Raw genomic sequence first — 27,073 nt, 5'->3', positions numbered from 1 at the left:
ATCGCGGGCGATTTCGCAAAGTTAATGAACATGCTGCGTTTTTTTACCGCTAAGCGATTCCGCAGCGGTAAAAAACGCACCATTGGCACAACGTGCGTTTTCTATTACAAATGCATGGAATGCTTTTTTTAAGCATTTCCGCGGCAGAATCGTGCGTTTAAAAACGCTACATGGGCACACAGCCTTAATGTCACCGTTCCCTGGATGCAGACAAACCATAGAGGTTTTCATTCAGTGAACAGTAAAGCGCTGCTGATATTATTCACACACATTAATGGAGAGTCCTAAACCTGGAGATATCTTCAGAAAGTTGTGGGAAGCAGGGTGTGTTGCAGTCCGCGCTGCCGAGATTCACAAATCACCTGGGATGCAAGATGTTGTAGCAGTGTACTCCTTTATTTCCTCCTACGCGTTTCGGCGCCCTTCCTGGCACCTTCCTCAGGGAATATCCAGGTGATTTGTGAATCTCGGCAGCGCGGACTGCAACACACCCTGCTTCCCACAACTTTCTGAAGGTTTTTCCACGTGCGAGTGGTTGGTGGAGGTCCTGCAGCAGCTGATTCTGTGATATGCTCTCAAGCCAGTTGTGGGTTACACAACTGGAATAGGTGAGTGGAACTGTATTATACCGCTCATACTTCTAGTGTCACTAGTGATAGGGCACTATTGCGCCTCTTGTTCCCCCCACCATTTTTGTATTGAAACCTGGAGATATGTCCTCTAACATCGTGCTCATGGAGGCAGAAAGATCAGTCCGTTCTCCACGCGCAGCCTCGGCTTATTCATGTCCAGAACACAAAAAGCGAAAGTAGAGAAACATCTACTCCAGATACATAGAGGTGACGGCTTCTCGGTAATGGCTCTGTGCACATAAAATAAAAAACCTAAAGAACTGCAAATACTCAATTAAAAATATCATACAATTATCATTCTAGAAATTCTATGCAGACCCATGTGTCACTATAGTAACAGCCAAACACCAAAGGTTATTACGCAAAACTGGCCTAGTTGCGCACAGCAACCAATCAGCGATCAGCTTTCAGTGCTCTGGGAAAATACATAGCTGAGATTAGATGTTTTTCTTTCTTTTTGAACATTTTTGATAAATGGAATGCACAATGATTAGTCCGATTCTGCAGTCATGAGTTCCTCTGCTTATCTACAGTAATAGAAGAGAAACACAAGGTAGGTTTGTAGTCTGCAACCATGGAAACACATACATCTGTATAGGAGCTGATCACACAAATGGGGATAAAATAAAAATATCAAAACCATCTACACAGTTAATCTAATCTTTATCTTAGCTCTAGAAGCATAGGTGTCTTTGTGCCTTGTAAATGCAGCACCATCTGGGGCCACTAATCCGACGTTGTAGAAACGATAGGTCCCAAGCCAATAATTGGCAAAGATGGTGGAAAAAAACTGGCAAGAGTATAGCAAGCCAGGTTACCAGCCATCACACATGTAATCCAGTATGTCTATATACAAGGAGGATTTGTGCCGACTCCATATACACAAAGCCCCGGACATAGTCCCATTAACCCGAATGAAAAGATCTTGATTTACACAGCAGAAATTAGGGTAATATTACAAGAGGACTTTACTTCATGATTAAACAGTATATGTTTAAAAAAATAAATATTTTGAACCCAATTTCACAGCAGTGAGAAGCCATACAATGGGTAAAGAACAGGGAACTTGTCGTATTCATTATAAAATGTTACAAAAAAGTCGCTGCATGTCTTTATAATAATGATCTTTCTGCTCGACGGGTGGCATCTGGGAAGTCCTGTGTCCTAGAACTCTCCCGCCACCCCACCAGGATCTTACCTAGTCCTTTTGCATATTAAGATTAATTATTACTTTTCTAGTATCAAGCTAGATTTTGGCATAATAGGCCAGTCAGATTGCAAAACTAGCTAGGTAGATGGACATGTTCATTGAGGCCATGCCCCTACTACAGCTTTCGCTTGCATACATCACACACGGTAGGACCAGAAAATAACATGTTATACCTTTGTATCGCAACCAAGTCCAAACATGATTAAATTGGTTGTCCAAAATAAAAAAAAAAATAAAAAAAAAAAAAAAAAAAAAACACACTGGCCACTCCCCCCCCCCCCCCAAGACAGCGCCACCCCTGTCTATACATTACGCATGATACTGCCATAAACAGCAATACAACTGGTAGACGCATGGGGCATTGTTTTTGGAAGAAAGCAGCCATGTATTTAAAATCCTTACATTTGTTCTTGAGTGGAGGGGAGAAATCGATCAGGCCCGTGGCAACAACCAGCGCTGCCGGCCCAGGGGACCTCAAGGGCATGACGCTCTCCTAGTACTTTCCTTACAGAAAGCACATGGTGTATCAGTGCAGAACTTCCACATATGTCCAATATAAGAGACAATGATGTACAGTAAACTAATGTCCTGATCTGCAATAAAAAGTGGTCCTGCCACCCTTGCTGGGGATCTGGATACATAAGATGTGGCATTTATATTGGACAAATAGTGATGAAGGAAACAAGGTGTGAAGAAAAAAAAAAAAAAAAAAAATTAAAACATGAGAGGTGGTGGGGCAGAGAACCGGCTCACAGTCAGTTTAAAGGACCATCAAAATAATTGGGGGCTACATTACAGCTGCTTAATGCCAAAGACAGGTACATGATCCCCTAGTAAATACATTCCTCAATGTTCTTCACATCTCAGGCTAATTTATAAATGAATGAGCAGCAGCAAAAAATGGCATAAGATGGAAATCCAGGGCAAGCTTGTGTCTTTTCACATTAATGTGAAGCTTCCAAATAACATTCAAAGCTAAAAGGAATATCCATTGTGTCCTTTCCAGCTATAGGTGTGGATCCGCACAGTCACCATAGACATGCTACAGTAGATATATGCTGCATTTATAGGGACAGACAGTAAAAAGAAAAATGCACTAATGCAGACCTTTCCACCCTGAAAACTGAGCCCACTTCAGACTTGAAGAGGTTAATGTTGTGTAATGTGCAGTGCATATAATACAAGGCAACAAAACTAGAGACCCCCAACCCCAACAAGTGGTGTGCAGCAAGGCTGACGTCACCATTAACAATGCATTCATATTACATTCGAGATACGCCAAAAAGTAAACCAAGTATCACAACTAACTCAGGGAGGAGACGACCAAGGACAGTTTGTGAAGATAAACCACATCTAGGCAATGCCCGCTGAATATGTAGGACAGGAGATTTCAACACTGAAAGGTTCTTGTGTGTAGAATAAAGAAAAAAAAAAAAAAGACGATATTGCAAAAAAAAAAAAAAAACAGTGCAAGACGGAAAGAACCCCCCACAAACAATTACATAGAATGAACAGACTCGAGTCCTGTCCATAGGACAGACCTTCTCCTCACCCCCAGTAAATCCCTGCACATCCTTGTAAAAACCTGAGGAAGGTAAGGCTTGATTAAAACACGCTCTTGGCGGTGGCGCTGCAGTGCTCCAGAACCATGTGCAGCTGCTGGTGGCTCAGAAATCCAAGGATTTCATGATGGCGTCCTTGTCAAATCGGAATCCCAGGAAGGCTTTAGAAGAGAAGGGATACTCTAGGGCACCATTGTAAGCTTCAGCTACAGCGTGGTCATACTGCTGTCCTTCAGAGGGGACACCATACACTGAGTCTGGAAAGAAAATGTATCCTAATTAATAACTATCACTGTAAAGCAGGGCAGTGATCATAAGGTGCTTCCTTGCAGCCATGGGGTCACTGGCGCAGGTGGTCTGAAAAGGTAACCCAAAGCTGGAGGGAGGGAAATCTGTTTCACAGTTTTACCGCACTTATAGGGACTCTGATCTAAACCTTCCAACTCCATGACTGCCATGTAGATCTAGAACACTTTGTAAAAGGAACCATAACATTCAATGTTAATAATCATTTTTGTTAAAGGGAATCTGTCAACAGGATTTAACTCCCCCAAACTATTTATATGCACTTGTAGTACTTTCAAAGACAAGTCCAGCAATACCTTTACATGGCCAGTCTGTTCTACTGTAACTGCCAAATCAGCTTTTCAATAGATAAGCAAGTGAGACTGAAGAACTACTTGTAGATTTTAAGCCTCCGTCACTCCAGCTCTATTCGTCGCCCAGCACCGCCTCTTCCTGCTTGACCGTCAGCCGCTATGCTGTGTGATGTCAGACAATGGAGCAGTCAGTCAAGCAGGAGGAGGCTGCACTTTGCCGGAGTGACAGAGGCTTCAGATCTGCAAATGGCTCTTAAGCCCAATTTGCATGTCAACAGAAACATTGATTTCTCAGTAGGAGAGGAACGGACTGGTCATGTAAACTGATTGCCGAATGTCCTTGAAAAAGCTACAGGTGCAAATAAATAGTTTGTGAGGTGAAATCCTGCTCACAGATTCCCTTTAAGCAATTTCTAAAAGAATGGGAAAAAAAAAATTCAAAATATTAAAATCATAAGAAATATACAAACCCTCATCAAAAGTGTCATTCAGACTTCTAGGATTTATTTTTCGCTCAGATTTCTACAAAGACAAAAAAAAAACAACATGGTCACTGTCTTTCTACTGTGAAATGTGCCCTAAAGATACAGGTCAAGATGGCTACAAGATCGGCTCATAGGTGTCGCACCTACCAGAATAGTATTTTGCTGCGGCTGTTGCTTGACTTGTGGACTGTTGATGCCATTTGACTTTTTCTTTTGGTTCTGAGAATCTTGATGTTGCTTCTTACCGTTGGTCTTAAGATTTTGATTCTAAACCCCCCCAAAGGGAAAAAAACCCCCCCACACACACAAACTTTAACATACGCCCAATGCACTAAAATTAATGTACAGCGCACACACGCCTTATTACTAAGATATTAGCAACCTCCTGCTTTCCACAGGGGTTGACCAGTTTAGAAGAGACAATTTCATATACCCTAAGAGAGTATCCGGCACTTACAAGAGTCCGCTCCGAACCCTCATGTCATGAGACCCTTATGTCTATGTACAGTAGATTAATTTCAATGGCATTTGTGTAATGCATCATTTGACCTGCAAAACACTGACAACTTGCTACAAGATTTCTCCAGAGATTAACCCCAAGGTCGGGGACACACTTGCGAGTGTAGTGCCAGTCTCTCGCATCATTATCCGGCACTCGGGACCGCAGAGCTCAGCTATACAGAAATACATGCAGCCGCACACTCCTGTCCTGAGTGCCGGCGGCAGTGCCAGGTATTAATGCGCGAGTTTTTCGAGTTGCAATCATAAGTGTGACCCCGGCCTAACTGCAGGAAACCATGAGATCAGTTGATCATAGAGGGACAATTATGATTAAAACTTTTTGTCCAAAGCGATCCCCAATCTTGATATGTCTGGATCTTGAGTAGAGTTGGATGAATCTGTTCAGGTTCCCTCTTATTCTGCAAGCTATAGTGCTTACCGAATAAGCTGCAGAGGGAACCCGGCTTCCTGGATCACGCCGGCTGATTGGCGCCGCATGTGTCCCGGGTTTGTGACAGTCACAACACATGCGTGGAGAGCCCAACACACAGGTTCTCCATGCATGTGCTGTGACACAGTGGTGACACATGCAGCTGCGGTGCTGATCAGCTGGCACGATCCAGGAAGCCGGGTTCCCTCTGCAGCTTATTCGGGAAGCACTGTAGCTTGCCGAATAAGAGGGAACCCGAACAAATTTGCTCAACTCTAATCTTGAGAATCTTTTCTTATAAGTGAGTAGTGCACCGTTCTCTACATAATAAAAGCTCACTACTATAACAGACAATGGAAGATTATATAAGTAACTACGTGACTATTGTTGTACCTTCGGCTTTGTCCAATATTCTCCTGGAGAAAGTTCAGAAAACTGAGGCATACAACGCATTCTGGGCCTACAAGGGAATGAATGTTAGAAGGGATATTGAATAGATGACTGTGAACGATCACGCACACACCCCTACTGAATGTGTTATAGAAACAAAAACCTAAAGAGATGAACTGGAATATAAGTTGATATCCATGCAATGTGTAGGCGCATGTTCACACTGGCGACTAAACAGACAAAATGAGCAAATATCCTGCAGTAAATAAACAGCAACAGTGCATGAAAATAACAGGGTGCTCAGTTAACATAATTTTGCTTAAAAAACCTTTTACCAATTTATATTCCAGTTCATCTCCTTTAGGTTTTTGATTCAGGCTTTTGCACTCTGTGCAAATAAGGATGTGGCCTTCCTTATCTTTGAGCTGGACATTACTTTTATATAGCTCCCCATGTCTGAGTGTCCATTAGTCGGGGTTTCGGTCCTGCTTGGCCTTCATTCACATGGTACGTCATTTGACATATGGTAAGGTTTTAATACTAGAGATTATGACCATCCCGAATAGGGTCACCTTGATCTGGTGGTGGGATGGCTTTTACTGTTTTTTGAGCAATATTAGGTTAACTAAAGCACCCAATGATATTTTCATGTAATATTGCTATTTATTTACTGCAGGTTATTTGCTTACGTTGTTTTTATGTTAGGTTTTGAATATTTTATAGACCTAATAGACATACAAGTTACCTTCACTACTGACTCCATTATTACACATGGGTTACATGAGGACACAGGAAAATATCTCCTCTTATGTTCACTTACAATTTAGAGCAGATTGCAACTGTCCGTCAGGTCATTATTCTCCATGGTCATAAAGTAAAACTGTACTAGTTCTCAGAATTATAGTCAAGGTGGTTACACAGCATAGTTATAATCACACACAGCTCTGCAGTGAGATCAGGAGAGCAGACTGTCAGTCATTACATGTCTCACACTGGGAACGCCCCTTTTATTTAGAATACGCTCTAGAGGCAGATTCTGGAGAAGATCGTTGTCCGATCCAGAGATCTTAACCCCTTAACCCCCAAGGGTGGTTTGCACGTTCATGACCAGGCCAATTTTTACAATTCTGACTATTGTCCCTTTATGAGGTAATAACTCTGAAACGCTTCCATGGATCCTGGTGATTGTGATATTGTTTTCTCATGACATATTGTACTTCATGTTAGTGGTAAAATTTCAAATAACTTGCGTTTATTTGTGAAAAAAAAAACGGAAATTTGGCGAAAATTTTTAAAATTTTGCAATTTTCCAACTTTGAATTTTTATGCCCTTAAATCACAGAGATACGGCACACAAAAAACTTAATAGTAACATTTCCCACATGTTTACTTTACATCAGCACAATTTTGGAACCAAAGTTTTTTTTTTTTGTTAGGAAGTTATAAGGGTTAAAAGTTGACCAGCGATTTCTCATTTTTGCAACACCATTTTATTTTTACGGACCACATCACATTTGAAGCCACTTTGAGGGGTCTATATGATAGAAAATACCCAAAAGTGACACCATTCTAAAAACTGCACCCCTTAAGGTGCTCAAAACCACATTCAAGAAGTTTATTAACCCTTCAGGTGCGTCACAGGAATTTTTAGAATATTTAAAAAAAAAAAAAAAATTGAACATTTAACTTTTTTTCACAAAAAAAATACTTCAGATTCAATTTTTTTTTTTTACCAAGGGTAACAGGAGAAATTGGAAACACCACTTGAAAGGTAACTCACCAAACCCTGACTGAAACACTGGCAGGATGCAGCAGAGCCCCATTGATAAAGGCTGGGGCAGCACAGGTGCATTCCACTGATAAGGACAGCCAGTAACCCTATAAGGTCCGGCTGCCCAGTGGAAAAAGGCACACTAATAAGGCTTGCTTAAGACATAAGTCACACTGATAGGTGTGATGCAATGTGTCAGAGCAGCCTATTGATGATTGGGCGTCATCAATAGGATGCTCTGACACATTGCATCACACCTATCAGTGTGACTTATGTCTTAAGCAAGCCTTATTAGTGTGCCTTTTTCCACTGGGCAGCCGGACCTTATAGGGTTACTGGCTGTCCTTATCAGTGGAATGCACCTGTGCTGCCCCAGCCTTTATCAATGGGGCTCTGCTGCATCCTGCCAGTGCTTAAGTCAGGGTTTGGTGAGTTACCTTTCAAGTGGTGGTTTTTTTTGATGTTTCGAAAAAAATTATTTTTTTTTCCCTCCTTTGTTAACAGGAGAAATTGGACTGCAAAAGTTATTGTGCAGTTTGTCCTGAGTACGCTGATACCTGACTTGTGGGGGGGAACCACTGTTTCGGCGCATGGCAGAGCTCAGAAGAGAAGGAGCACCATTTGACTTTTTCAATGCAAAATTGGCTGGAATTCAGATCGGACGCCATGTCACGTTTGGAGAGCCCCTGATGTACCTAAACAGTGGAAACCCCCCACAAGTGACCCCATTTTGGAAACTAGACCCCCCAAGGATCTTGTCTAGATGTGTGGTGAGAACTTTGAACCCACAAGGGCTTCACAGAAGTTTATAACGTACAGCGGTACAATTAAAAAAAAAAAATCATTTTTTCCACAAAAATGATCTTTTCACCCCCAGTTTTTATTTTTCCAAGGGTAACAGGACCCTAAAAGTTATTGTGCAATTTGTCCTGAGTACGCTGATACCCCATCTGTGGGTGTAAACGACTATTTGGGCGCATGGCAGAGCTCGGAAGGGAAGCAGTGCCATTTGACTTTTTTGGCTGGAATTGAGATCGGACACGATGTACCAAAACAGTGGAAACCCCCGACAAATTGACCATTTTGGAAATTAGACCCCCCAGGAACTTATCTAGATGTGTGGCGAGAACTTTGAACCCCCAAGGGCTTCACAGAAGTTTATAACGCCCGGGCGTGAAAATAAAATAAAAAAAAAAAAAAATCGTATTTTTTCCACAAACATGATCTTTTAGTTAATTTTTTTATTTTCCCAAGGGTACCAGGAGAAATTGGACCCCTAAAGTTGTTGTCCAATTGGTCCCGAGTACGCCGATACCCCATATGTGGGAGAAAACTACTGTATGGGCACACGTCAGGGCTCGGAAGGGAAATAGTGACGTTTTGGAATGCAGACTTTGATGGAATGGTCTGCGGGTGTCATGTTGCATTTGGAGACCCCCTAATGTACCTAAACAGTGGAACCCCCCACAAATGACACCATTTTGGAAAATAGATCCCCTAAGGAACTTATCTAGATGTGTGGTGAGCACTTTGAACACCCAAGTGCTTCACAGAAGTTTATAACGCCCGGGCGTGAAAATAAAAAAAAAAAATCATTTTTTTCCACAAAAGTGATATTTTTGCCCCCAATTTTTTATTTTCCTAAGGGTAACAGGAGAAATTGGACCCCAAAAGTTGTTCTGCAGTTTGTCCTGAGTAGGCCGATACCCCATATGTGGGGGTAAAACACTGTTTGTGCGCATGGCAGAACCTGGAAGGGAAGGAGCGCCGTTTGACTTTTTCAACGCAGAATTGGCTGGAATTGAGATCAGATGCCATGTTGCGTTTGGAGAGCACCTTATGTGCCTAAACAGTGGAAATCCCAAATTCTAACTCCAGCCCTAACCCCAAGACTCCCCCAACCCTAATCTCAGCCCTAACCCTAATGGGAAAATGGAAATATTTTTCACTTTATAAGACGCTCCGGATTATAAGACGCACCACAAATTGAGGAGAAAATCAGGAAAAAACTTTTTTTTAATAAAATGGTGGTGCCTCTTATAATCCAGGTGTCTTATTGCTTACCGGGGGTGGTGGCTGCGGTGAAGCGGGGTCCCAGGGTCTCTGCTGGAGGAGGCAGGAGTGGGGTGATACTGCAGGCCGCAGGAAGGGATGAGAGGGTGCTCCGATGTGCAGCGCGCTGCCAGGGGGGCTCGTGATGCTATCAGGGGGGGCTCATGCTGCTGCCAGGGGTCTGTGCTGCTAGCAGGGGGGGTTTGTCCTGCTGCCAGGGGTCTGTGCTGCTAGCAGGGGGGCTTGTGCAGCAGCTCGGGGTTCTGCCGACACTTACCGGGTGTAGGCCGCAGGGGTGTCCAGGCGTCTCCGGGTGTCCAGCAGTGTCTCCATGTGCCCAGCGGTGGCTCCGGTTCCCATCCCGGGGCTCTGCCGACATTTTGCGACAGGCCAGAGCCCCGGGCTCCCTCTCGGTTCCCTCTGTATTGGCTGGCTCCGGCAATATGGCGGCCGCTGCCAGGGACGGCGCATGCGCTGATGGTGATCTCGGGACTGAGATCTCGAGGGATGAGATTTCAGCGCTGAAATCTCGTCCCGAGATCACCATCAGAGCATGCGCCGTCCCCGGCGGCGGCAGCCATATTTCCAGAGCCAGCCAATACAGAGGGAACCGAGAGGGAGCCCCGGGGCTCTGGCCTGTCGCAAAATGTCGGCAGAGCCCCGGGATGGGAACCGGAGACACCGCTGGGCACGTGGAGACACGGCTGGGCACCCGGCGACACCCACAGCGCCGACAGACTCCCGTACACCCCTGCTGCCTACACCCGATAAGGTATATCCTCTTTGTAAGACGCACCCCCATTTTCCCCCCCAAGTTTGGGGGAAAAAAAAGTGCGTCTTACAAAGCGGAAAATACGGTAAATACATTTTCTTTTAATTTTATTATTTTTCCCTAACTAAGGGGGTGATAACGGGGGGGGGGGTTTGATTTACTATTTATAGCGGGTTTTTATTTTTGGCAGCTGTCACACGCTAAAAGACGCTTTTTATTGTAAAAATAGCTTTTGCATAACCATATATTGAGAGCTATAATTTTTCCATATTTTGAACCAGAGTCATGTGAGGTCTTATTTTTTGCGGGACGAGTTGTCGTTTTTATTGGTATCATTTTCTGGCACGTGACATCTTTTGATCGCTTTTTATTCCGATTTTTGGGACGCAGAATGATCAAAAACAAGCGTTTCATGAATTTCTTTTGGGGGGGGTGCGTTTACACCGTTCCGCCTGCAGTAAAATTGATAAAGCGGTTTTATTCTTCGGGTCAGTACGGTTACAGCGATACCTCATTTAGATTTTTTTTATGTTTTGGCGCTTTTATGCAATGAAAACAATTTTATATTAAAAATTATTTTTGCATTGCTTTATTCTGCGAGCTGTAACTTTATTTTTTTTCTGATGATGCTGTGTGGTGGCTCGTTTTTTGCAGGACAAGATGACGTTTTCAGCGGTACCATGGATATTTATATGCGTCTTTTTGATTGCGCGCTATTGTACTTTTTGTTTGGCGGTATGATAAATCGTTTTTTATTTTTTAAGGGGTTCGCTACGGACGCGGCGATACCAAATGCGTACTTTTGTTTTTTGTTTTTTTTTATTTCCAAAAAATGAATTAGGGAATTTTTTTTTTTTTTTTTTAATTTATTTAGCGATTTTTTAAAAATTATTTTTACACCTTTAACTTTATTACATTGTCCCAGGGGGGACATAGCTGTCATGTGACAGATCGCTGATCTGTCACATCACAGATCACTGATCTGTCACAGGCACTGCACAGGCTTTCCTCATGCCTGTGCTTTGCAGGCACTGAGGAAGCCAGCTCCCTGCAGGCCCCCGAAGGTCCCCGTCGCCATCTTGGATCCGGGGACCTGCAGGGAAAAAAAAAAAGCCCCCTGCAGCAGCACATTGTGCTGCTGTGGGGGGGCTCAGGGAAGCATGGAGGGAGCCCCCTCCCTGCCGATGCTTCCCTTTAACCCCCGGTACACCGCGATCGTGTTTGATCGCGGTGTGCAAGGGGTTAACGTGTCGGGGGCGGTCCGTGACCGCCCCTGACACACTGTGCCGGGTGTCAGCTGTGATAATCAGCTGACACCCGGCCGCGATCAGCGGCGCTCACCACGTTGGCGCCGCTGATCGCTGTGATGTACTATCCCGTCGCTGGAAATTAAGTCCCAGGGCACATGGACGGGATAGTACGTCACATGACAGAAAGGGGTTAACAGCTCGTGTGTATATATAAAGGAAAACATGGATTTCTCTAGAACAAGTTGTCGAGGTAGCTATTTAGGGAGGGCTAAATTAACCCTTCACGGTTGAGCCAATGATTTCCAAATTATTCCAGTGTTGCTAACAACTCAAATGACCACACGGAGACTGGGGTCTCTGTACGGGAGGATCGAGGCAGATCGCTAAGCCCCTTTATTTTAGTCACATCTTTTATAATCTTTTGCTTAATTATGCAAGGTTCTCAAGTACCAATAGCATAATTTCACTTTATAAGCCAATAATATTGCAAGAAAACCGGAAACTACATATATGTCCGTACCTAGATAGCGTAGAAAAGGAGATTTTTGTGTACTCACCGTAAAATCTCTTTCTCTTAGCCTTTAATTGGGGGACACAGAACCGTGGGTGTTATGCTGCTGTCCACTAGGAGGCGACACTATGCATAATCTGAAAAAGATTAACTTTGGCTCCTCCTCTGCAGTATACACCCCTGGACGGCGTCAGCTTTCTCCAGTTTTGTGCAAAAGCATTAGGAGGAATATACCAGAAACATAACCATGCCTGTAAAAAAAAAAAGGCTACTATAAACAGGCTCAAACAACAATATGAGAACCCAACCGTAACAACGGCCCGCAAGGGCTACAGGGTGGGAGCTGTGTCCCCCAATTAAAGGCTAAGAGAAAGAGATTTTACGGTGAGTACACAAAAATCTCCTTTACTCTGTCGCCTTATTGGGGGACACAGAACCGTGGGACGTCCTAAAGCAGTCCCTGGGTGGGAAGCAGTGGACGAATATTGTGCCGACAGTCCCCTAGACTTGGAGTACTGCCGCCTGCAGGACCCGTCTACCCAGGCTCGCATCCGCTGAGGACTGGGTATGCACTCTGTAGTGTTTTGTAAATGTGTGCAGGTTAGTCCAAGTGGCTGCCTTACACACTTGATGTGCTGAGGCTTGATGCCGAATGGCCCAAGAGGCCCCTACCGCCCGCGTAGAGTGTGCCGTGATACCGGCCGGAAGAGAATTGTTGAGGCGGTAAGCCTCTTGAATGGTGGACTTGATCCACCTAGCAAGGGTGGCTTTGGAAGCCGGTAGGCCCGTGCGAACGCCTTCTGGAAGAAGGAAAAGTGAATCAGACTTCCGGAAAGGAGCAGTCCTAGACACGTAAACACGCAATGCCCTGACAAGGTCAAGCGTATGCAGAGCCTTCTCTACCCTATGAACGGGAGCCGGGCAAAGAGACGGTAGTGATATTTCCTCATTGAGGTGGAAGCTGGACCCGATCTTCGGAAGGAAGGATGGTACTGTACGGAGAACCACCTTGTCCTGATGAAAAACCAGGAAGGGTTGTCTGCAGGAAAGAGCTGAAAGTTCAGACACCCTGCGTAGCGAGGTGATTGCCACCAGGAAAACCACTTTCTGCGATAGAAAGCGGAGTGAGACCACCCTAAGGGGTTCAAAAGGAGGTGACTGTAGTGCTGTCAAGACCAGGTTGAGGTCCCACGTCTCCAACGGACGTTTGTAGGGGGGAACCAATCGGGAAACCCCTTGGAGAAAAGTCTACACTTGCGGCTTGTTAGCAATACGCCTCTGAAAGAGCACTGAAAGCGCTGAGACCTGGCTCTTCAGCGAGCCCAGGGATAGCCCGGCGTCCAGGCCTGACTGAAGGAACCCGAGGGCCTTTGGAAGAGAATAGGGAAGTGGAATCTGCCCACGAGAGTCGCACCATGTGAAGAAAAACCTTCCAGGTACGATAGTAAATCCTGGCTGAAGTTGGCTTTCGAGCCCTGATCATGGTTTTAACAACGTCCGGTGAAAAACCTGCTTGGGTCAAAACCCAGGTCTCAATGGCCACTCCGTCAAATTGAGAGCCCCTGAGTTCTGGTGGAAGAACGGGCCTTGTGACAGGAGGTCGGGACGTGTGGGGAGACGCCAGGGAGCGTCTGCTGTGAGTTGCACGACGTCGGCGTACCATGTACGCCTGGGCCAGTCTGGAGCGATCAGAATGGTGGGAACACCCTCTTGTTTGATCTTCCTCAGGACTGGAGATCAGGGGGAGGGGTGGAAAAATGTACAGAAGCTGGAACTGGGTCCAGTCCTGAACCAGGGCATCTGCTCCGAGCGATCGCGAATCGCGCGTCCTGGCCATGAAATTGGGAACCTTGGCATTGAGATGGGATGCCATCAGATCCACGTCCGGGGTCCCCCAACGATGACAGATCTGACCGAAGACTTCGGGATGGAGAGACCATTCCCCAGAGTCCATTCCTTGTCGGCTGAGATAGTCGGCTTCCCAGTTGTCCACGCCTGGAATGTGGACCGCGGAGAGTACCGACCTTGCATCCTCCGCCCACTGTAGGATACGCGTTACTTCGGTCATCGCCTGGATGCTGCGGGTGCCGCCTTGATGGTTCACGTATGCCACTGCCGTGGCTCTGATATGAAAGTCTGCCAGCAAGTGATGGAAGGCTTGCAACGCCAGGAAGATGGCCCGAATTTCCAGGATGTTGATGGGCATGGTCGATTCCCTTGGTGACCACCTGCCTTGCGCTCTGTGATGTAGGTGCACCGCGCCCCAACCCATAAGGCTTGCGTTGGTGGTCAAAACCTTCCATTGACCGGAAAGGATTTTCCCCTTGCAAGCGAGGTTGGCTTGAGCCACCAGTGCAGGGACCTCCTGGTGTTTGCTGATAACCGGAACTCCCTGTCGAGGGAGAACGGATTCCTGTCCCAGGACTTGAGGATGGCCAGTTGAAGGGGTCTGAGGTGAAACTGGGCAAATGGTACCGCCTCCATTGCTGCTGCCATCCTGCCAAGTACTCTCATGGTATACCGGAGAGATCTGGGGGACTTGCGGAGGAGTGTGTGAACTCCCAGACGGAGAGCCAGTGCCTTGTCCCTGGGGAGGATCACCAGACCCTTGGAGGTGTCGAATAGCATCCCCAGGAAGGTCAGAGACTGACTCGGGGTAGTCGAGGACTTCTGTAAATTGACTAACCATCCCAGGCGCGTCAGAGTGTCGATCGTGATTGAGACGTTGACCTCGCAGTCCTTGAGGGTGGAGGCCTTGATGAGAAGGTCGTCCAGGTATGGAACGACTACTATGCCTCTGGAGTGCAGAACATCCATGGTAGCTGCCATGACCTTTGTAAATGTTCTGGGGGCCGTGGCCAGACCGAACGGGAGGGCCACAAACTGATAATGGTCTTGGTTGATTGCGAATCTGAGAAACCTCTGATGGGCGGGAGCAATTGGTATATGCAGGTATGCGTCCTGTATGTCTATGGAGGCAAGATATTCTCCTTTTTCCATAGACGCAACGATTGACCGGAGGGATTCCATGCGGAAGTGACGAACTCGAACGTACTTGTTGAGTTGCTTGAGGTCTAGTATGGGTCGGATGCTGCCTCCCTTCTTGGGCACCACGAACAGGTTGGAGTAGAACCCTCGGAAGCGCTCTTCTGCTGGGACTGGCACTATGACTCCTGCTCGCAGGAGGGAAGAAACCGCTTGACGGAAGGCCTGAGCTTTGAGCGGGGATTTTGGAGGGACAGATGGAAAAAACCTGTGCGGTGGGCTGGTAGTAAACTCGATTTTGTATCCTGAAGACACTATTTCCTTGACCCACTTGTCTTCTGTAATAGGCAGCCAGACCTGCTGAAAGAGTAGCAGTCGTCCACCAACAAGTGGGGTGTCTTCGAGAGGGCATGAGTCAGGACGAGGGAAAAGTCTGAGGTTTTCCTCCTTTAGGTTTTGCCTGGCTTGCCTTTGATTGCCAGTTCCTGTCCGGCCTCTGTGCCGCCGTGTGTTGTCCCTGCGGGGGGAACGATTACGGTTTTGTGCTGGGCGTGAGACGGACCAGCCCGAAGAAATTCCGAAAGGATCGGAAACGAGATTGATTACGCCTTTTAAACGTGCGTTTTGGTCTTAGTTGAGGGAGGGAAGTACTTTTGCCCCCGGTAGCATTGGATATCATTGTATCCAGCTTTTCACCGAAAAGACGGCCACTGAAGTACGGGAGATTTGTTAGGGACTTTTTTGAGGCCGCATCCGCTTTCCATTCTCTTAGCCAGAGAATACGCCGGATTGTAATGGCGTTTGATGCTATTCCCGCTATTCCTCTAGCAGAGTCCAACGCTGCAAGGACCATGTAATCTGCCACCACTGCAATTTGCACCGCCTGGTCCGCCATCTGAGGATTTGAAGCTTGAAGGCCCTTTTGCAATAGAGCAGCCCAAGCCATGATGGCCTTGGCTGCCCAGACTAAAGCAAATGCGGGAGCCAAAGAGGCACCTGCCGCTTCAAAGATTGAACGAGCCATGCGTTCGACTTGTCTGTCTGCCGTGTCCTTGAGGGTTGATCTGTCCGGCAGCGAGAGAAGCGTTTGTGCTGCCAGCCCAGAGACTGGAGGGTCCACTTCAGGCGGATCTGTCCAATCCTTGGTGTCTTTCTGTGGAAAGGGGTATTTTGCTTCCAAATACTTGCGATTGGCGAATTTTTTCTCAGGCTGCGAAAAATGCTTAGAAAGGATTTTTTGGAATTCCGGGTGATTAGGGAAGACCTTCGATGGTTTCTGAACACTTTCAAAGGAAATGTTGTGTTCTGGTGCTTCCGGGGTTGGATCTGAAATGTCCAGCACCCGAAGGATGGAAGAGACGATATCCTCAACTATCGCAGTATTGCTAGGGGGACTAGGGAGCAAAGCGTTCTCTGTTTCGTTATCTGAATTGGAGTCACATATGCCCTCTGAGTCCTGCGCATCGCTAAGGAGCTCCCTAGCGGGCGAACTAGAGCGGAGGTTTCCCGTAGTCTGGGATCATTGTGGAGATCCGCATTGTCCTTCTCTATCAGGGGACGGCCTCGGTGACCTGAGGCCACTGTGTCTTTCCCTGGAGGGGGAAGACCTATTGCTATGTGAGGACACAGCTGAACGCGACCTGTGGGTCCGCTTACGCCTCGAACTGTCGGAAGCGCCCTGATCATGAGACCGGACGTACCTTTGCTGGGTAACGTTCATTGCGGAGACATGACCCTGCAGTAATGTGGAGGTCAGGTTATCTATAGACTGTGTCATAGACTGCGACATCTGAGTTGCCCATTCCAGCGCAGTAGCGGTCGCAGAAGCGTTGGTAGGGACTTCTTGGGGTTCTGCTCCGTTTTTTTGGGTACAGTCCCGGCAGTGCGGATACGTGCTGCCGCTGGGGAGAGTGGCCTTGCAGGCTGTGCAGACTGCATAAAAGCAGTCTTGCCTGGTTCTTTTCTTTGAGCCCGACATAGTACCTAGGCTGATTAATAGAGACCCTACAGGGGTATCTACGCAGAGGAAAAAGGAGTAGGAGAGCGCTATAGGTTATAGGAATTCACAGCTGAGTACCAAGGACCCAGCTGTGATCTTACCCCACCGGTGCTCCCCTTAGGTCCAGCGCTGATAAGCCCCATGTCCTGTGCCCCCCGGAGACTCTGTGCTGCCTTCCTCCAGGTGCAGCAAGATGGCCACCGGATTCTGAGGTGGAGAGGGAAGGGGGCGGAGAGCTGGCAAAGGGCGCGCTGGGCCATGTAAAAGCGCGCCCTTCCTGCCTCGATCCGCCCCTTCTATGACACTGCAGTGTCATTTTCGTCATCGGGGGGGGGGGGGGGGGGGGGGGCGGGGAAAAGGCGGCGGCTTCGGCTAGGCCGAAGCCGCGGTCTAAATTAGAGGCCTGATGCCCAGGAGGGCTCCAGAGCGGCGCAGTAGTCCGGGAGGGGGTCGGATTTGCACCGGACCCCCCCAGAATGGGCGACTGGCTAGCGGTGGGGGCAGCAGTGCTAGCGGTTCCTGTGTGGGGGGTCCCTGGAGCGCCATGGAGCCACTGCTGCTGCAGAGGCAGGGGCGCAGAAAGCCCTGTCTCTGCTGTGCCACGTCTGCCTGCACCCTCCCCCGGCCCCAGCAGGATCCCACAGCTGGGCTGGGGTCCCTGGTGCAGAATGCTGTCTGTACTCCGACCCTACCTGCAGCATCTCAACCTAATGCCCCCTGCGGGGGATTAGGGAGGGTGCGTCTGTCACCGTCAGGGGGTCTTCATCCTTGCCTCAACCTCAACCCAGACCCTGAAGGGGGTTGGGGAAGGAGGGGGGGGGGTCTCAACTTCGGACCAGTACCCGAGGGACTGGGGAAGGAGCGACATGGGGGACCGCCATCTCTACTTCAACTGGGCACCCCTAAAAAGGGGGCCAAGGAAGGAGCCATGCCGGGAGTCTCGCTGGAGACCCACTTTTCTTCATCTGTTCCGACGAAAGGAAAAAAAGAAAAAAAGGTGTGCCTCCTTGCGACACTAAGCAAAAACTGGAGAAGGCTGACGCCGTCCAGGGGTGTATACTGCAGAGGAGGAACCAAAGTTAATCTTTTTCAGATTATGCATAGTGTCGCCTCCTAGTGGACAGCAGCATAACACCCACGGTTCTGTGTCCCCCAATAAGGCGACAGAGTAAGTAGTATAATGGCATATTCTTCAGAGTTTTACATTCCCACCTCCCTTATCTTATACAGATGGGAACAGTCTGGTTTCATGACAGCCCATGCCAATTATAAAAATTTATCTTGCAACAACAAAAACGGAGAAACGAAACCTTACAGAGAATGGATAAAACGAAACTTCAGCTCTGATTTTAGTATTAATCCTTCACAAAGTCATTGGATGTCATAAATTTTATTCAGCTTCCTATGGCCTACATGCCCATATGGACAGATTAGGAGAATTGATCCAACTGACAGATTCCCTTTAAATGCCACTGTCAAAGAATGACAGCGGTATTTAAATGGTTAACAGCAGTACTCAGAGCTGAACTCCAGCCGCTGCGGTTAGCCAACATTTATCACACGTGGAAAGAGCTCAGCTCCAGGAGTCCTCTCTGCACATGGGCATCACCCCACTTCCGCAAATGACATACATGTACATCAATTTGTGTTAAGGGGTTAAAGAATCACTGCTTTTTCAGACCATATTTCCCTTGACAGACTTTCAGTTCCATCCCATTCTTTGCATAGTTGGCCCTAAAGGACCATTTTTGATGAAATTTTGGTGAGTAGTCCAGAAGAGGAATCACTGTAAGATTTGTAACCATCCTGTCATCTATTAGGAACCAAAGTTTTAAGGAGTCACACTTTCATCTGCTCTACAAAAATAGGCTTGTGGTTTCTGTTCGGCACCGATACATACAGAGCTCAGAAATTAGCCATCATTCCAGAAAGCATACAAGTACACTATCATAGCCTAGATCACTAACGTACACACATCTTCCTCCCAGCAAAGACACAAAAACCACCCCACGAATCGCACCTTACCTGGATTTTTCTGCGTTTGGCTTTAATGGTGTACTTCCGGCGGAGAGCAATCCATTATCACTATCCGACGAGTCGCCCAGTCTCCGCTGGAGCCAATCCCGCAATGGTCTAAGGACAAGCCGAGAGAATATGAAACATGAAGGAAATCAGTGTAAGTTTTTTTTTTATTGAAAACAACGACTCAATTGAGGTTTACTTCCATAGGTAGTGGAGGGAAAAGAGGCTGCTTTTCTCAGAGAGAGGAAAGGATTGAAGCAATGGCACAGCCAAAACCAATATGACAACCATTGTGCTATCCCAAACATGTGGGCAGGCGGACACCGTAAACAAGCGATTAGAGCAATCTGGGAAAGACCAAGGCTTCATGGCAACTTTGATAACTGTTGGGACTATTCCAGAGTGTACATTTGACTACATATAAAACGGAAAAAAAAAAAAATAAAAAATTAAATTACAGCTTGGTCACAAAGCGATTTACAATCGAGGTAAGTGGTCGCATGCGACCTACACAAAAATCCATTAGGTCTGCATTTTTGCAGATACTTGCATCACAACACAGAAAATCATTTGACACGGCTATATTAATTAGTGATGAGCGCAAGTGCTTGTTACTCGAGTTTACTGAGGGCGTTAGGATATGCAGCGAGTTCTGGGGGTGCTCGAGTGACATGGTTGAGTCCCTGTACAACCATCTCCCGCCTGTATCCCTTCAATCCCCATGTCTGATTGACAAGTCACGAATGCTCTATTACTGGCATGCTTCTCATTTTGCTTACCTTATGAAAGGTATCACCATGAAAAACTTGTTCGGAGCCAGCCCTAGCTTTGACTTGGGCGTCATATCATTTTTATGGCATGGCAGCTTTTCAATTGGAAACCACTCAATGTTCTAAGACAAAAAAAAACCCCAAAAACAAACAAACACACAAGAAGGTCAGATGCCGTTTTCTGCAATCACAGTTTCGTGAATTCATTTTATTAATCATAAAAAAAGAAATTAAGATCAAGAATTCAGACTTCAGCGGCATATTCTGAAATATAGGTTAACAAGGAATTTGAAGTTAGGCCTCATTCAGACATACGTGTTGTGAGTTTCTGATGACTAGAACACGAGCCAATCAGTCTGTGGGACTTTATGTGTCCATGGTTTTTTCCAGACTGAGTGGTGCACACAAAAAAAAAAAAAAATTATATTATATATATATATATATATATATATATATATATATATATATATATATATTCATTTTTGATCCGTGCAACAAATCTAAATTAACCATACAAGTCTATGGATCTGTGGAAAATCCCGGATAACATCAGAATACAGTGTGTGCGGTCTGTGATTAATACTGTCATACACACGAGATCTTTTGTAATTTTTTTTACCAACTGACACATGGAGTAAAGTTAACACTGATGAAAATTTCCAAAACATTTTTCTTTTTACATATGAGAAAAATAATCAAAATCTGAAGGAGGCCTTAGTAGTAAAGTCAGTACACCTTCCGAGCAGAGTACACTTACTCGGATTTCTCTTCTTGTTTTTGGATTAAATTTTGTGTCCTTCGACACCCCAGGAATGATATACAGACGCGCTAACTGATCATTGATTCTCAGCTCAATGTAATCATTACTGCAGATACGATCTTTGATATCAAAGCCGGTCTCTTCAAGTACCTGAAATAGAAGAATCAGATCAGCATGTGCGGAAAAGAAGATGACATGGAAAGTAACGCCTTATAACACAGCCTGATGTTATCACCACCCATTACATTTACCAACACCTCCCTACACCGATGTTAGCAGAGGTCTTCAGTTTAGTACTGGATACACAATTGTTAAGGATCCTTAAAAGGAGATCTCATCATGCTAAATGAGGAAAATCGAAAAGTGCTTGTAAAAACAAGTAATGGGTCAAATTTACCTCTCGTCAAAAGTGATCTCTCTTCTCAAGAACAAAGATATTTCTAAATCTTATAGTTTACTACTCTGCTATCTAGCAGCAGTGGCCGGACTCCTAGGCAAGGAGCACGCACTTGCAACGGCTGCTGTGAGGCTGGTTGGATCACGGGATCTGGCCGGTTTTCGTCATCTGATGCTGGCGGCACGGGAGAGTGCAGTTTGGATTGGACCAAGGTGCAACCATTACCAATCTTCAGGGGAGCAACGCACCTGGCAAGCAGGATGCCAGGAGACAGGCAAGCGGTGCACCCCTGAAGATAGATGGTGAGAACACCACTAATGCCACACACCGCTGATAGCAGATCAATACTGATGGTGTAACCTAAGGCATATACAGATATGGTAGCACACAGAATACAGAAATGTTTAACAAAAACTAAAATTAAAAATAAACATTTTTTTCCCCGAATTACATTGCAAAATGCACCCCATAGCTAACCCATGTGGGAATCCCTCGCCTAAGCCAGACTGTATGACTTTATATCTAGATTGAGAAATGATGAGAATAAAGTCTACGAGAAGGAGCAGCGCCTCACCTCTCTGGCGGCACAATCGTGAGGAGCTTCTTCTTTATTCACTTTTCCTTTTGGAAAACCCCATCCAGACTTTGCTAAATAACCCTGAACAAGAAGCACCTGGAAAGAAAGAAGTAGATAAAGAGAGGGCGGCTGTGTCCACACATCCATATTATGGGGTAGAATTATAGGGTCAGGTTGTATCTAGCTGCCGGAACACTGCAGAGCTTCCAGAGTAAGGGCAGGTCCCGATATGTGGACGTTATAAGCCGGGGTGGAGGTCTCTGTTGAGTGCCACTGTATGGCCATATGTTACCATGCTTTAAAAAAAAAAAAAATTTTTTTTTTTTTTTTTTTTATATATTTCTATAATATATAGGTCGTTTTTGGAGGCATGCTCCCTATATATTAACTGTAGTCTGCGGAGCAGTGGAGTCCGCTATTCCACACAGACGGGAAATATTATCTACCAATATACACCCCAAAAAAATTAAAACACATTTCCATCTACAGTATAACTAATTAGCTCTGGCACTCACATTTTCAAGCGTCTCATCCAGAATAATGGCACCATAGGTGGGTACTCCCATCTTATATTCCTTCCATTCATCCAAGACCCTTTGTACATCTTCACCATTGGGAAGTAAGAATGGGCAATGCTGGAAAAGTGCAAGGATTGTAAAGGAAAGTGTGGGACAAGGCTTGGAAATTCCACTGGTGAAGAAGAACTTCCATGAGTTGTACAATTAGTGTATACACATTTGGGCTGGGAAATGAACCATTGTGTTGGATAACTATCATTGTGCTATATAATGAGAGCCAGTCAGCGATGATCAGTAGGGCCCAGGCACCTCATATCTGCAGGAGCAGTGTGTACTGACCACCTCTGAAGAGTTATTGAGGAGGATTGACTAACGGGCGAGCAGTCACCCGCATACAACTAATGGATCACAGGGGAGCAGAACTAGATCCAACAGGAAAACTAACAACATAGATCTCTTAAAGGGGTTGTCTGTACACACAACTCCTGTTCGTGTGGATGTCCAACAGTCTCCCATTTAGTAACCTCCTGTATACGCCAGAGTGGAGTCATTCACTAGGAGTGGCCCCAGGACTGGAGAGCTTTCCCCTCCAACACATTATCCGCCAGGCATCTAATGACGCCCTCATGCTGTAAAACCTAAAGGATGAACATCTAATAACAGTTTTCTTTTATGGAAGGCAGCAGCTGTCCAGCACAATTTTCAGGCTTTGGATATGTATTTGCAAATCATCAACAGTCTTGTAGCTTCTTAGCATTATATGTGTAAGGTCGGATCTCCACATCCGTGATTCGCGGGCCGAGAACGGACTGAGATGCATGGACCAGCCGAGGGTCTCCCCATCCAGACTTCAGAGTTTGTACTCGGCCCACAAAATGTGAATCTTTCAGTAATGGCACAGCAGGTAAGCCCACTGTCTGGCCCATCATCGGAGTAGCCATCATGTCATGCCAGACCAATGTAAACCCGCGTCACTGGAGAAGACACCCCATATGACACTGAACATTTTTGCTGTGGTTCTTCATACAGACATATAAAAAAATTAGACTAAAAAAGATTTCTAAAATTTCCAGCAAACTGCATATTAGTGCTGTGTGTAAGACGACGAGCAGCAAACACTGAGAAGGATATCGGCTTTAGCAAAGTCCCTTATCCCACACTGAGGCAGGCCTGGAAAGTTCTGCATGCAGAAGTCCAGGTAAAACCAGTGGGCCAGCTCGATCTGGAAGCAAACTCTGATGGCGTTATCTCTTTCTTCGCTGGGAATGTGTAAGATAAATCGGCTGTGGAAAAAGAGAAAAAACAGGTCGTTACTATATCACAGTGGAGTCAAAAAGACACAAAACCTCATGCTCTAGTCAGAGGAACGGCGGCCGCCCCAGCACTAGAGGATCTGAGCAATAAGCACGGGACCACCTCTCCGCTGACCACTCCGGAGGGTGGGGGTCTGCAGTCTGTATTGACACCTCTGTTGGGTACCGGAACAACCTAGCACCGGTGTCATCAGTGTTTCAGATCAGCGTGTCAGTGTTTTTCTGGTATGGATAAAGAGAGAATGAAATTAAAAGCTTCTCCTATACTGTGCAGTGTTAAACATGGACAGCACACTGACGCGTGAGCTGTACGTGTTTTGCACAGACCCATAGCCTTGTATTGGCCCTGGTCATCCGTGCTGTCAGGAAGAAAAAAAAAAAAAAAGACAGACATGTCTCTGTGTGGTGTGGACTGTGTGAACACCATAGATTATAACAGGTTCATGAGTCATACGTGAAAAAAAACAGATACCACACATACACGTAAAGGCGGCCTCAGACTGTCAGTGCCGCTGCATGTATTGTTGCCAGCCTTGTGATATTATACAGGGATACACACAAAAAAAAAAAATACTGAAAAAGGAGAAAACCACAAGGCGACGCTCTGCAATATGAGATACAATGGAGGGGGATATTTGTCTTCATGGATTCATTTGGAATTATAGAAAAAAAAAACCTCAGTGTGGTTCTTTAAGAAAACAATGGCGCACGTCACTGCACATCGGATTTATCCCACATGATGTGTGATCCTGCCTCAACAATTGGCCACTTCTGATGAAGAACCCTGGGACTCGGGCTTGTAACACGTGCGACTGCACACCTGTATATGTTATATATCTAATAGACGGCAATGCTTGGCTGGCCCTGGGGACGAGCGCTGGATACACCCGTCTCCAAAGAGGGGGGAGCTGAGGCCACACTGATTTGTTCCTATGATATTGATCACACCTAACCCTTTCTTACCCAGGAATCAGGCGAGGAAGTCACAACCCCCATACATCATCTGATCCGCAAAAAAAAAAAAAAAAAAATGGCCGACATTGATCTACTGTGTGTGGCTTCCTGTATACAGGTGCTGCCTGGCAAGTAAACATTTTATGAAAAAAAGCCCCAGAAATAAAAATAGAAGGCGCAGAGCTCAGCGGTCACAGACCCTCAGATGTTTTCTGCGTCAGTGATGACCTCCTGACAAATGGCCGCTGGGTAACTGGTGTAAGGTGAGCGCCGTGGTCGGTGTACAGCAGCGGTCACAGGGCCCCGCTCCATAGTGGTGTGAGATTCATGTGGAAAGGATTGTTTGCTTCTTTTGCCCATTGTGTTCTATAATTTAATCAAATAAAGCGTCGCCATGAATAGGACGGGTCCGGACGATGAGCAGCGACAGCCGAGGGGGTCTCCGGGTACAGAAGGCTGAAGCCATGGAAAGAACAGCGCAGGAGGCCACCACCTGTCACCCACAGGGTCAGACTGTGCCCTAGCCAGTATTGGGGTCCAGAGTGTCAGACCCCTCGGATGGCGTCAGACCCCACCGGCAGCCGCCCCAGCAGACAGGAGAGGGGCACAAGCCTCACACTCCGGGAGGGGAGATGATACTCTGACAACTGCACAAATATCAACATTGCCATAAAAGCGTCAGGGGCTGATGTACATGGCACACAGCAAGGATGGAGGCGAGCCATGGCTCAGAGCACACAGTGCACTACGAGTCCCAGCAGGGGGACAGTGCATGCTGAGACAAGGGGAAGTTTAGTACAGGACCACTGAAGTCACCTGCACAGGTCGTCGAGGACGCCATCGGGAACCTCCACTCGCTTGCCTTCCATGGTGGCCACAGGCACATCCCGGAGACAGAACGATCCAGGAGCCTGAAATAAGCGGGAGCTGCGGGGCGGAGCGAGGAGAGGAAACAATAACAAGCAGAGCGCCGCTCCTCGCCAGTCACTGGCCCTGCGTCACCTCCGCCGCCAACTGCACGGCCCCCGGTCACCGGGACAGGTTCCACCAATCAGCGACGGAGCTCGCCCATGTGTCTCCACGCCCACCTGGGAAGACGTCACGGGAAAGTGTTGGACCAATCGGGGCTCGGCATTCAGTAGATCCCGTTGCTGCCCTTGGCAACAAGGCGTAAGCTGATTGGTTGAGGAGTGTTGCTATACGTTTACGTTATTTGACTGGGTGATGTCAGTATAGTGCACTACACGAGTGGCGAGTGAGACAGGGCGTTCACTGTTATATCCCTACTGTACTCCCTAGTGCTGCAGCTGACCGCAGCCTGTCCCAGCTCAGCCCTGTTTCCTTGCAGTTTTCATTTCTGAGGTAAGTTACTAAAAACGCAGTATGTTTTCAGGCGCCCCCCACACACAACAGCTAAGGCTCTGTGCACACACTGCGGAATCGTCTGCGGATTTTTCCGTGTGGAACCGCAGGTAAAGTGACCTGCGGTTTCACACCTCTACTTAAAGGTGTGAAACCGCAGTGGAATCCGCACAAACAAGTGACATGCTGCGGTTTATAAACCGCAGCAAAACTGCACGGAAAAAACTGCAGCGTGAGCACAGCGGTTTTTAAAACCCATAGGGTTACATGGTACTGTACCATGTCAGGAGAACTGCTGCGGTTCCGCAGGGCCAAAACCGCAGCAGAATCCGCAGTGTGTGCACTTAGCCTAAGGCTCTGTTCACATGCAGCATTATTTTGCTACTTTTCTATATGCTAATGAAAAGCTGCTTTCTCCAGTAGTAGCCGCAGCGGTGAGGGGTCAGAGACCGCCCGCACATGGGTTCTGATTTTCAGCACCTCAGTGGTCTGCAGCATCTCCGTTCTTTCAGTGTTTTGCAGCACACGTTGTTTCACCCGGAGGAAGCGATGAGCAAGTGAAAAAAACACACAGTAAGGCCATGTGCACACGATGCAGATTTGCAGCGTTTCCGCAGCGGATTTTACCGCGCAGAAACGTTGCATATCCGCATTGTGATGTACAGTACCTTTAAAATGAATGAAAAAAAAAAACCGCTGTGCAGACGCTGCGGATTTTTCCGCGCGGTTTTCCTGCGGTACAAAATCCGCAGCATGTTACTTCTTTGTGCGGTTTTCCATCTCCCCTGTCACCAAATCCGCAGGGGGAGAACCGCAATGGAAAACCGCACAAAAACCGCAAGAAAATCGCGTGAAAAATGGAAGAAATCCGCAGGAAAAATGCAGGTCATTTGACCTGCGGTTTTCTTCCATTCTGCACGGAAAAATCCGCAGGGCTCAAAACTCCATCTGCACTCAGCCTAAAAACAGCGGCATTTTTACCAAGTGATTTCGATGAATAAAACTACAGTAACTTTATTAAAGGAATATTATATAAAGCACACGCAATCTGCACCCCAAACACCAGAGAAAAGCGCTGCAGGGAGTGCTGAACCCCGGCTGCTTTGAACTCAGCGTTTTTAACGTCAAGAAAACAAATTTTGTCTGCAGATAAAAACCTGCAAGAATGCTGCATGTGAACAAAGCCTTACAGTTTCAGCAAAGTGGGTGCGCTGTATATGGCCACGGTCAGGATTTTACCTCAGTATCTGT

At 46.6% G+C, this 27,073-nt stretch overlaps 1 protein-coding gene across 2 annotated transcripts; it reads right to left on the bottom strand.

Annotated features, from left to right (window-relative positions):
- Nucleotides 1-1,576: 1,576 nt before the first annotated feature.
- On the bottom strand, nucleotides 1,577-25,515 carry DCP2 (decapping mRNA 2). 2 transcript variants are annotated; one of them, XM_073551389.1, is made up of 11 exons: nucleotides 25,277-25,512; nucleotides 23,325-23,476; nucleotides 22,191-22,318; nucleotides 21,673-21,771; nucleotides 20,699-20,851; nucleotides 19,951-20,063; nucleotides 19,175-19,282; nucleotides 5,813-5,879; nucleotides 4,636-4,755; nucleotides 4,474-4,525; nucleotides 1,577-3,661 (listed from the first exon to the last, which is right to left on the bottom strand). In XM_073551389.1, the coding sequence occupies exons 1-11, from the start codon at nucleotides 25,327-25,329 to the stop codon at nucleotides 3,510-3,512; spliced, it is 1,197 nt and encodes a 398-aa protein (XP_073407490.1). In that variant the 5' UTR covers nucleotides 25,330-25,512; the 3' UTR covers nucleotides 1,577-3,509. The 2 variants fall into 2 exon arrangements, with proteins under 2 accessions (XP_073407490.1, XP_073407552.1); XM_073551451.1 differs by lacking the exon at nucleotides 4,636-4,755 and having other exon boundaries at nucleotides 25,277-25,515.
- Nucleotides 25,516-27,073: the final 1,558 nt, after the last annotated feature.

Source organism: Dendrobates tinctorius, unplaced genomic scaffold, assembly GCF_039654945.1.
Source record: "Dendrobates tinctorius isolate UK_male_01 unplaced genomic scaffold, ASM3965494v1 ptg000003l, whole genome shotgun sequence".
Lineage (NCBI taxonomy): Eukaryota > Metazoa > Chordata > Amphibia > Anura > Dendrobatidae > Dendrobates > Dendrobates tinctorius.
The sequence above is the reverse complement of the archived record's forward strand: the minus strand, read 5'-3'. Positions and strand labels throughout refer to the sequence as shown.

What these genes read in the sequence shown, in the direction of transcription:
- DCP2 (XM_073551389.1), bottom strand. Translation starts at nt 25,329, where the DNA reads ATGGAAGGCAAGCGAGTGGAGGTTCCCGATGGCGTCCTCGACGACCTG. An exon ending in ACGATTGTGCCGCCAGAGAG is followed by an intron (nt 20,852 to 21,672) that starts GTGAGGCGCTGC and finishes CTTCTATTTCAG; the next exon opens with GTACTTGAAGAGACCGGCTT. An exon ending in AAACAAGAAGAGAAATCCGA is followed by an intron (nt 20,064 to 20,698) that starts GTAAGTGTACTC and finishes TTTTTGTCTTAG; the next exon opens with AACATTGAGTGGTTTCCAAT.